Source organism: Pseudorasbora parva, chromosome 4 (genome assembly GCF_024679245.1).
Source record: "Pseudorasbora parva isolate DD20220531a chromosome 4, ASM2467924v1, whole genome shotgun sequence".
Classification (NCBI taxonomy): Eukaryota; Metazoa; Chordata; class Actinopteri; order Cypriniformes; family Gobionidae; genus Pseudorasbora; species Pseudorasbora parva.
The window spans coordinates 47,639,056-47,651,067 of NC_090175.1; the positions used below are offsets into that span (position 1 = coordinate 47,639,056).

A 12,012-nucleotide genomic window follows, 5' to 3' on the forward strand; every position below is an offset into this window, starting at 1 on the left:
TCTTATTAAGATATGTCAGATGTTTTTTATATCGATGCACGAGTTGCTGCATTTTTTAGGAACTCTAAACAAGCCAACATCTCACTATAGCCGATTTTTAGTCGCGAGCTTCATTTACATATTCGTTGGAGACTCAGATGGAGTATTTGCCCGAGGCCATGTCTCTCAGCGGGTGGCCGTCAGCAGCCCTAGCGGATCCCTGCTGAGTTAATGATCCTGCCGACCCTTAGACAACATCTAGAAAGTTTGAAATGATGTGGCATTGGCAGTGACCATTAACAGGTTTCAAACATCTGATTGTCCAGGACTTTTTCTGTTGATTGTGACTCAATCATGTTATAGAGATCACACTCATAGAGTCATTTCTTGTGGAAAAACTGGTCTTGTGGTTTGTAAGTTTATTTATTTACTGTTTTAAGGAGAAAGTAATACTTTTATCCAGGAAGGTATTAAATTGATCAGAAGTTAAAAAAAAAATATATATATATAAATATATATATATATATATTTATTCAGCATCAAAGCAGCAATTAGTGATTTTTTTTAAGGATCATGTGACACTGAAGCCTGGAGAAATGATGCTGAAAATTCAGCTTCGCCATTATTATATATTAAAGTAGAAAACTTATTTTAAATTGCTTAAATTGTTTTCCAGCCCTAGAAACCACACTCTGAAACATCGACAAACTTGGATCATTTTCCTCAGCAGACCTAAAAGTAGCAAACACATTTTTCTGCAATTCTACTACACTTAACTAACAGAATAAGAAAGTGTCGCTTCGTTGATCAAATTCAAATCATTTTTTCTCACTGAAGTTGTGCATGAACATATGCTGGCAAGCCCTGAAGGAGCATGTACACGTTATACACATTCACAGGGTAAATCTTCAAATTGTATCTTAAATCAGTCTATTACAAGTGTTTATGCTCACGCGGTTCTCCTGTTCTTATTTCTGTAAGCTTCACATGACAGGGAATCAGAGAGAAAAGTCAGAGGCTGTTGTTTAAGCTGTCAGCCCTCTTCTGTTTTTAATCAGTGAATGTGACAGACTCCTATAGAAGAGGCTGAGATTTCAGCAAAAACACTCAGTAGATGCCCAACCATGACCGAAAGGAATTGTTTTGAGTCAGCTGTTGAGGCGTTGGTCTTAGACTATTGAACTTTATAACTTGCTAGAATTGTTCATTATTATTATTATTAATGATAAATATCACTATTGGTGTTGTTTATCATATTGTTGTTCTACTTAGAAGAAAAATAGCTTTCAAGTGGTGTAAAATCACTGTAACGCACAGCCTTGAGTAGGTTTTTGCTTTACTAAAATGGCTTTTTCATGTGGGTGTGTTTTCAGTTCCCTCTGGTGCCCCAGAGAATGTGACCACAGAAGCAATGAGCTCCACGAGTGTACTGGTCACCTGGGGTTCAGTCCCTGAGCACCAGAAGAATGGACACATCCTTGGATACAAGGTACGGTTACTATATCAAAGGACATTATTTAAGACCCTTAACATTCCCCCACAGACTTAGCTGAAGAGTTCTATCTGCCAAAACACTATAGCAGGGTGAATTTGTAATTTGTGTATAACCTGGGACACACCAAGCCAGCTTCTAAGAAAACCGACTATTATGTCGCCTCGTGTCGGACCAAAAAGCTGCACTTGAACAAACAGCAAAGACTACAGTCGAGTAAGGAATTAACTGTCTATAGAAGCAGGTATCAATAATCAATAGTCTATATTCGTCATTGAAAAGAAGAAACCGAAACAAAAATATACAAGATATATGCAGATATTATCCCAGACAATTTAGATTTCTGTGATCTACATATGTGCATTTTAAGATCTTCTGAAGGCCAACAAATTAGATAACAATAGCTTGAAAACCATGTCAATGGGCAGTAGATTATTTGTCTTTCTTATCTCCACATCTCTCTTTTTCTCTGTTTTTATCTTGCCTTGTCTCTTCCCCTCATAACACTGAGCTTAGACTGATATAGTTTTTCCATTTTCGTCAGTGAAGAAAGTAAACATATTGTTTATTAACATGACTGAGATTATATGTTTTGTGAATAATTTTCTTAGACGCCTTATTTACTGTTTATTAAAGTTTTAAGTTTGTTCAATTAATTCACAATATGCTAACATTTATTACTAATCTTATGCCCAATACAGGCTGAAAGAAAGCTGAGTTTTTTATTTATTTACTGAAGGTTACAAATGGAATTATATTCATTTACAATATATACACATTCATTAATAATCTGATGCCTAATCTGAATAAAATGGCTTTGTTAATATTTCTTGTTCGTTAATTAGGCCTACATTATGAATCACATAGGCATATTTGCCATTCAAAATGGCGAAATTAGACAAAAGTTTATTAATTTGCCTGAATATTTTGGTCTTTTATTTAACATTTCTAACTTAAAGAGCAGCTGTCAAACATGAATGTTTATTTTAGCTGCTTACATTTCTCTCACTTGATGTTGAGTTGCGCTGCTAAAATTTGCGCTCAGCCTCAGCAGTTTCTGTGTGAACATAAAGCGTGCCTACTCCGATTTGATTGGTTTTCTCAAATTTTTTTTTTACAAAAATATTAATTCTGTCATAATTTACTTACCCTCATGTTGTTTCAAACCTATAGCACTTTCTTTCTCCTGTGAAACTCAATGTTTTTTTATAAAAACGCCTCAGCTGGTATTTTTTTCTTTTTTTTCTTTATACAATAAAAGTCAATGAGGTCCAAAATAGTATAGACAAAAAGACACTGAGCCAGAAGAACACAGTTTTAAAACAACATACGATTCTTTTCTAAATAATAACAGAATTATATTTTTTTAGGGAATGATATTAATGAAAAGAGACTTCACCCCATCTATGCATATTATAGATCTTATTGTAGTTGATTTATCCATGTGTATACGTTTCACTTTCCACTTTTTGTTTTACCTTACAATGTTTAAAAAAAAAGTATAACTTAATATTTTGGTGAAACAACGTTGGAACTCTCCAATTGTTTACCCTGCTTAAAAATTAATATTGTGGATTTGCCTCCATCCAACCAACAACCAATGGCAACCAATGCCAAGTCCACTTCCTACATTTTTTCAGATAATCCGTTACACTCAGATGTAGGGAACACAGTATGGAAGAAAAGATTGGTCGCTACTTCCTGGCTTTAAGTATCAAGTCTTAAAATGTGCAAAAAATCCCATGGGCTTCCTTTGAAATAGGCACCTGAGACACATCCCCATGTAGGCACCTAGGCTCTTTTGATCTGGGAAAGTAAGAAACCATCCAGAATACCCTAACAACCACATAGCAGAACCACTCAGAAGCAACTCTGATGCACCATAGCAAAAAAAGTACACTTCTACACATCTAATGTAATGTTTGTATCATGCGCCAAAGGCACTTTATACCACAAAGAGCTGCTTATACGCATACCTACAAAAGTTCTTTCTCATGCTTTAATGCACATACATAGTTCATATTCAGTTCATTTTGAACACATCTATAAACTGCGTTAAGCTATTGAAATCCATGTGCACTGTTGCTTGTATAAGGCTTTCTCAAATTTCTGCTAAGGCTGTGTCGAGTGACATGATGCAAGATCATGAAACTGCTGAAACAGTTTTTCCTTTTACATACTTTGGGAAGAAGCCAATTGATAAAATGCTTAGACTGTAAAAAGTGGGGGGAAATGAAATAACACAATTAATTATTGATCTCTTCTGAAGTCAGGGCCCAAGTTAGGGAAAACTGGAACTGATATCTGAAGAAACAGTGATGTTTAGACATGCAAAAGTTATTGCGATGCTAAGGTTTTGTTGGCAGTGGCTGTGTGGTTATCCACTGACCCAAGTTCATCTCTACATCTCTATGGTGTTCTGGTCTACTTTATCCTCCACCAGGGGTTTACTCAAATCCCTGACCTTAAGTATGAGTAATAGTAATTAGCAATTAGCATGCACTACTACACACTGTACAGTTGTTGCTGATTTTAAGATGTTCCAACACATTTCTTTGTGGCCTATATTCCCTTTTATCTCTAGGTATTATACAGAGAAAAAGATTCTGAGCGGGCTCCCCAGTTCCAGCTGGTGAACGGGAACCAGACCCACTTGCTTCTTTTAAGGAACCTTGGCAAGTTCATCCTGTATGACATCCAGGTGCTCGCATTTACACGTGTCGGGGATGGACCAGCAAGCCTCCCCCCCACAGTTGAGAGAACCAAGGATGATGGTAAGCAACCAATAAAATCAATGCATCGCCCACTGAGCAACATGCATCATCTGATTCTTCAGATGTTCCCACTGGTTATGACAAATCGTGCACGCATAATGAAAGCAAAAATAAATGTTCGCACACACATTGGGTCAAAATTAGACTTTGAGTGAAAGCTACCCATTTAGCAGATGTTCCTTCACACCCTAACACACCAATACGCACACACATTCATAATGGTAGCTCTAAGTTATGTCTTGCTTCATGCTCTGGTGGTTTCCAGCTGTGCCCGACATTCAGACTGGCATTACCTCCCACGTGGCTCTAGACACAGACAAACACACATGCTTATTCGCTCACACACTCGCCTGGCCTCCTGGTGCCCCAAATGCATGAAACCTCCTCCTGCATCAGTTGTATCGCTTGAGTCACCTGTCTGAACCAACTCTCACTCACTCGTAGAAAAGAAAAATCACTAATGAGATCTCAATTTGTTCCCAGACAAGCAATGACATTAAGTGGTGGCTGCATTTCAGATATTTTTCTGAGAAAAACACTGCAGTATACTCACGTCCATCTCCCTGTTTCTCATTAGAGACTCAAATTGTGCTTGCATTTGACAAAGTCGGCAAATAAAAGTCAGAGATTTCATGCTGTATGGGCAAATTCATTTTATGGCCCATTTAGAGTATGTTTACATGAAATTGATGTACGAAAATGACTAAAAAGGCTGAATTATACATGCCAGGCCAGTCGTTGGAGATTTTCGCTTTGTCGTGAATCACCCCACAGACACGTAATAACGCATGCCCATGGCATCACCGTTTTCACAGATTTGCGTTTTTGACGTTTACATGGAGATGGTAAAGGCATAATAAAAAAAACCCTTTAACTTTGAACCACTTTTGTAAAAGCTTGGGTTTTCAGGCCCCCAAAACTGTGTTGTAATATAAATAAATGTAAAAAAAATGTTAAATAAAACGTTTTCAGTTGAAAACGGTGTCGTGTAAACATAACCTTAAACGCCTTTTCAGTTCAACATTTTTCTGTAAAATTTTGAGTTCATTGAAATAAAAAAATGAACATTTTTGAGAATCAACAATCTTTATTGTAATATTTTGGAAAGATTTTGTTAGCATATTGGTTAATTGTGTGCTTTATTTGTGATGACGCACTGGAACTTGCCAAATTGTGCAATTTATCAAATTTTGTATGTGGTTCAGGTACAATAATATTTTGAGTTTCTATTTATTAAACCAATTTCCTTCATTGTATCAACTTAAATTCTTAATTTAAATATAAACTCAAAATGTTAATGCAAGCAGGTTACTTACTTTTTTAAGTTAAACCAACAATATTTTTACAGTGCAGTTATAAAAATGTCCTTAATACAGTAAAGCAATGGTTTTTACATGAATCAATATTCAACTACTATTTCTAATTATTTTATTTTAATGATTGTATTCATAATTATTTTATTTATAGTTATACGAATACTATTTTGTAATTATTTATTATTAATGTATTTATTGTATTAATTTATTGTATTTATGTATTCAATATTATTATTTTGTATATTTACTACAATAAGTATTACTATAATTGTGTTTTACAAATTGACTGTGAAATTATTACTAAATTATTATTTCACATTGCAGAGATATTTTTCAAATTATGGAAGGAAATGTGCTTCGTTATCATGAAGTTAATGGAATATATATATGAAAAAAATACTTAATAGATGGAAAAATAGACCTCTTTTGAATCTGGAGTGAAGTATGGCACAGGCGTTGCTTGACAGTTTTCATGAGATTCAACCAAGTGGGGAACCTCATTAAGTCTCCCGAGCTATAAAAGAGCAACTTCTGAGCAATAAAATTTCCTTCGGGAAGCTTCTCTCAGAAATATGGAGTCGCATGTTTGCACTTATATATCCACAGCACAGGGAAGTAAGAGCTTCCATCTTCCCTTTAGAAATGAGTGAGTGTGTTCATATGTGGACTGTGGAGTCTTGCCAACGGAATGACAAATGCCCTCTTTCTGTCATTTTTCTTAATCGGCTCAATGGAGCAACATTCATTCGGAAATGTACAGGGAGACCAGGGATACCAGATACTGGAATGTCTATGTGATTATTCTCTATACACACTGACTCTCACACACACACACACACACACACACACACACACACACACACACACACATCAGAACTAGTGGATTACCAGCGCTGTTGGCCTAGTGTCCACTGGCAGAGTTAAATGTGTTTGATGAGGGATTATGAATCACTAATATTTATATTTATGGATTTAAGGAATTAGAAGTTTACAGCGAGACTTTGTATGTGTGTGAAGAGATTAAAATGTCATATTTATCATGGCTGAGATAAAAGCTTGGTCCCACAATCAGGTTTTGAAGTGTTTGAAATATGTTCTACATTTGCAGAAATCAGTGTGGACTACAGTAATCTGTTTTAAATACCTTGTTCGACTGTATATCCTTCGTTCACCCTCTCTCTCTTCTCTACAGTTCCTGGTCCGCCTGTCAGGTTGGTGTTTCCAGAAGTGCGTCTCACGTCTGTCAGGGTTGTCTGGCAACCTCCCTCAGAGCCAAACGGTATCATTATGGGTAAGAGAACATAAATGTTCCACAGCCAGCCACACACAAAATGTACCTATCTTTATAAATGAGCATTTCTGTTGTTTTAATACATTCAATACAATATTTTAATTTTTAAAAAAAATACATTTAGGATATAATTTAGGATATCTCAGTTCTGTTGTTTTTATATAAAGCTATTTAAGTACTCATATCTTTGAAAAGGTTACAAGGATGTAATTCTTGTCTCCAGGAAAATTGATGTTTAAGATCTTAACGAAGGTCAGTTTACTCCCATTGTGCCCTGAGCCATTTGAAATGTTATTGCAAGGAAATGCTGTGTATTGCATTGGAGTCAGTTTGTATTTGTGTGCGTTATGAGATTTTGTGTATTTGGATTTCACCCGTGTATTGAGATTAAACCACCTCAGTTTTGCCGTTATCAAGATTACAGGCTGTACTGATGCACAGCTATAGATGACTGGATTATGGACACTTAACCACCCGTGATGGATCATATAATCCCTTAATAGTGATAGAAATGTGAAGCCTCTTTACCTCGGATGATCTCTTGCCTTCTGTCTCTTTTTCTACACACACTCGCACACAGAGCTCTCTGCTGACTGGATCAATCGTTCCCTACAGGATTGAGCGGTATAAACCAAAGATCTTCAATCAGAGCAGAGCTGTCAGTGTTCCAGCACTCATTTTATCCTCCCAGATCTTTGTAATATATTTCATACATGAGGATACGCAGATAATGCGACTTTCACACATTACTTTCAAGGGGTCTTCTGTGTTGATTTTCCTCAACAGCAGTCAGTTACGCTCGCAATTACTGCACGTCTTACTGACCTTGGATGCATTTCAGGTAGCAAACCTATAAACTGATTAAGAACAGATTATTAGATGAAATCACTGCACTGCATACAATCCTTTTTCTTATGGAACTCAACTGTATGACTTTTTTATATTAAGTATTTTTCACAGATTTTTTTATTTATTTAAATAAAGAAATAATCATTTTGAAGAATAACACAAATGATAGCATAGCATCATAAAAGTGTGATGTAAGTGGTTCATATTCCAAGTTTTCTGCAGTCATACAATGTCAGCCACTAATTGTGCAAGTTCTTTCACTTAAAAAGATGCCTGTAATTTTCATCATAAGTACACTTCAACTATGAGAACAATGAAAAAAACTCCAGAAAATCACATTGTCTTATTTTTAAATACTTTTTTCGAAAATTAGGGTGGAAAATAAGTATTTGGTCAGTAACAAAAGAGTATATACACTTTGTTGGCATTGACAGAGGTCAAACGTTTTCTGTAAGTAGCCACAAGATTTTTACACACTGTTGTTGGTAGTTTGGCCCATTTCTCCATGCAAATCTACTCTAGACCAGTGATGTGTTAGGGCTGTCGCTGAGCAACACAGCTTTTTGTATATTTTCTATGGGGTTGAGATCTGGAGACTGGCTTGGCCCCTCCAGGACCTCGAAATGTTTACCAAGCCACTCCGTTGTTGCCCGGGCGGTGTGTTTGGGATCATTGTCATGCTGAAAGACCCAGCCCAAAGACCATGTTTCATCTTCAATGCCCATGCTGATGGAAAGAGGTTTTTACTCAAAATCTCACGATACATGGCCCCATTCATTCTTTCCTTTACACGGACCAGTAGTCCTTTGCAGAAAAACAGCCCCAAAGCATGATGTTTCCACCCCCACAATAGGTATGGTGCAACTCATCATTCTTTCCTCCCGCAAAAACGACCAGTTGAGTTTTTACCAAAAAAGTTATATTTTGGTTTCATATGACACTATTCAATTCTCCCAATCCTCTTCTGGATTATCCAAATGTAAAAAGTCAAAATTTAGAAAATTAGCGCTGCATGATTAATCATTTAAATATCGTAATCTCGATTTAAACACCCACGCAATCTTGTTCCTAAATGACAATGATTCTCCTGTGTCTATTAAACCTTTGACAAAATCACACTAGAACCTTCACATCTGCGTCCAATCTAAAGCTGATCCAGAGAGCAGTTATCATTTACATATAGGTATGAAACACAGAATATCATTATTTCTGTTAAAAAAATATTCATATTATCACAGAAGTACTGGGATAAAAGGTAATAGTTTGGATATAAACACTGATGTCTAAAGTAAATAACCATTTGAAGGTAACATTTCAAATAACGATTGAATCGAGTGCCTAGGCCAGTAGGTGGGGACAAATTTTGCTGATTCATCCACTAATAAAGTGAAAAAAGTGATTGAATCATTCATTCAAACCGATTTTTTTTAAATAATGTATTTATATTAATTAAACATTTTAAATAGTCTGCAGCAATTAACATTTTGTCAGAACCTTTTGTTATTTCGTTTTGTTGTCTGTTCAGAATCGTGATCTCTGTTTTAAACCAAAAACAAATTATGATTCACAATGTATGCGTGTGTTATTATGCTCCCCATGTTTTAAGAATATTTCAATATTCTATTGGAAAACAATACAAAAATGATTAATGTTTTTTTAAGTGCATATTGTATGTTAAATGAGTCATACATCATAATCTGTTTACACTGCTGTTTTATTGCAGTGTAACTTTTATTATAGCTCCTAAACGAGTTTCAGTGATAATGTATTGAAAGCCTGTTGGCGAATATTGATTGGTGGAATGAGGTCTCTCTGGTGTCTCTTTTTCTCTGGCATTTAATATCTCTTTCTCTCTCTCTTTGTCTGTATCTCTCTCACACATTATCATTCTCGTTTATTCATCGCTCTCTTTCTCTTATTCTCTGTCAGGCTCTCTGTCTCTCTCATTCCTCTAATATTTTTTTCTCTGTCTCATTTGCATTGATTTATGGACTTAAAGACACCGCCCCATCTGCCATTATTTGGATAAACAGACACCCACATCCCACATCACACTTGTGTCATTGATTAAGCCAGTGTTGATGTTAATCACTGTTTTACAGCAGATCAAACGAATAGACCGGCAATCAATTTGATTAGCTTTAACTATCAACAGATATTCATTAATTAGCACAGTGACAAGATCAACAAAGACATTAACTTGTAACAATGCACAAGAATTAGAATTAGATACATCTTTTTAAATACAAACAAGACTTTATTGAACTATTATAATTCACAGAAACTAACACACAAACATACAGACTCACACATTCAAACGAGTTGCAGAAATAAATAAAAAAGCAAGGAAAGAATGACTTTTAGTAGAGTGAAAGAATTAAATTCCATAATTCGGTAACACTTTACAATAAGGTTGCATTAGTTATGGTTATTTAATGCATTTACTAACATTAAAGGGTTAGTTCACCCAAAAAAGTCTTCCCTGTTTGTTTTTAATCCTCAAATAAAGATTCAAACGGTTATTAATCAGTGAGTCAATTCATGATTCAGATCACCAATGTCATGTGATTTCAGCAGTTGGGCAGTTTGACACGCAATCCGAATCATGAATCGATATAAACCAACTGATGTCACATATGGACTACTTTGATGATGTTTTTATTACCTGTCTGGACATGGACAGCTCTCGGACTAAATATAAAATATCTTAAACTGTGTTCCAAAGATGAACGGAGGTCTTACGGGTGTGGAACGACATTAGGGTGTCATTAATGACATCAGTTTCATTTTTGGTGAACTAACCCTTTAAATAACAATGAGCAATAGATTCGTTATTAGGGATGTAAGAATACCCTCAAGTCACGATTCGATACATATCATGATACTGAACTCAATACAATATTATTGCGATACTTCAAGACCTATGGTTTAAGGTTAATAAAAAAAATTACTGTTGATTAAAATGCTAAATTTGGTATTACATTGGGATGGAAATAATTAGAATTGGACTTTGTGCTGGTAACCCAATGCAAACTTGACTGTGGTGATACGAATAATGTCTCTGAAGCTGAAAATACAGAAATATTTTAGACAAATTGGACTCTGTGACTCACTAAATATATTTAATATAATGTAGGACACTTTTTACTGGTAACATAAAATATTATCAGGACCCACAAATATTCCCCCATTGCATTATTATACATTATATTCAACATTATATACACTGATCAGCCCTAACATTATGACTAATATTGTGTTGGTCCCCCTTTTGCTGCCAAAACAGCCCTGACCCGTTGAGGCATGAACTCCACTAGACCCCCTGAAGGTGTGCTGTGGTATATGGCTCCAAGATGTTAGCAGCAGATCCTTTAAGTGCTTAAGTTTCAAAGTGGGGCCTCCATGTATCGAAGTTGTTTGTTCATCACATCCCACAGATGCTCAATTGGATTGAGATCTGAAGAATTTGGAGGTCAAGTCAACACCTTAAACTCGCTGTGCTCCTTAAACCATTCCTGAACCTTTTTTGCTTTGTGGCAGGGTGCATTATCCTGCTGAAAGAGGCCACAGCCACCAGGAAATACCATTTCAATGAAAGGGTGTACATGGTCTGCAACAATACATGTCAAAGTACATCCACATGGATGGCAGGACCCAAGGTTTCCCAGCAAAACATTGCCTAAAACATCACACTGCTTCCGCCGGCATGCGTTCTTCCCATAGAGGATGCCGGCGGAAGGTGACGTGATCCCCATGAAAGCGACGCACATGTACCCAGGCATCCACATGATGTAAAAGAAAATGTGATTCATCAGACCAGGCCACCATCTTCCATTGCTCCTTGGTCCAATTCTGATGTTCACGTGCCCACTGTTGGTGTTTTCGGCGGTGGACAGGGGTCAGCATGGGCACCCTGACTGGCCTGAGGCTATGCAGCCCCATACACAACAAACTGACACCCTTCAGACACCTTTATATCAGAACCAGCATTAACTTCTTCAGCAATTTGAGCTGTTTGATCGGACCACACGGGCCAGCTTTTGCTCCCCACGTACATCAATGAGCCATGGCTGTCCATGCCCCTGTCACCGATTTACCCGATTCATCAATGTTCCTTCCTTGGACCACTTTTGATCGATATTGACAACTGCAGCAGCCCGGGAACACTCCACAAGAGCTGCAGTTTTGGAGATGCTCTGACCCAGTCGTCTAGCCATCATGCTTTGGCCCTTCACTCAAATCCTAATGCTTGCCCATTTTTCCTCCTTCTAACGCATAAACTTTAAGGACAAAATGTTCACTTGCTGCCTA

The 12,012-nt window shown here is 36.6% G+C and overlaps 1 protein-coding gene across 2 annotated transcripts in view; it reads left to right on the forward strand.

Annotated features, from left to right (window-relative positions):
* The window catches only part of sdk1b (sidekick cell adhesion molecule 1b), a 299,372-nt gene that overhangs the window by 246,526 nt on the left and 40,834 nt on the right, over positions 1-12,012 (forward strand). For both annotated transcript variants that reach the window (XM_067442041.1, XM_067442042.1), the window contains 3 exons: positions 1,353-1,468; positions 4,056-4,245; positions 6,754-6,852. In XM_067442041.1, the coding sequence (XP_067298142.1) occupies positions 1,353-1,468; positions 4,056-4,245; positions 6,754-6,852 (405 nt within the window). The remainder of the gene's footprint in view (positions 1-1,352; positions 1,469-4,055; positions 4,246-6,753; positions 6,853-12,012) is intronic.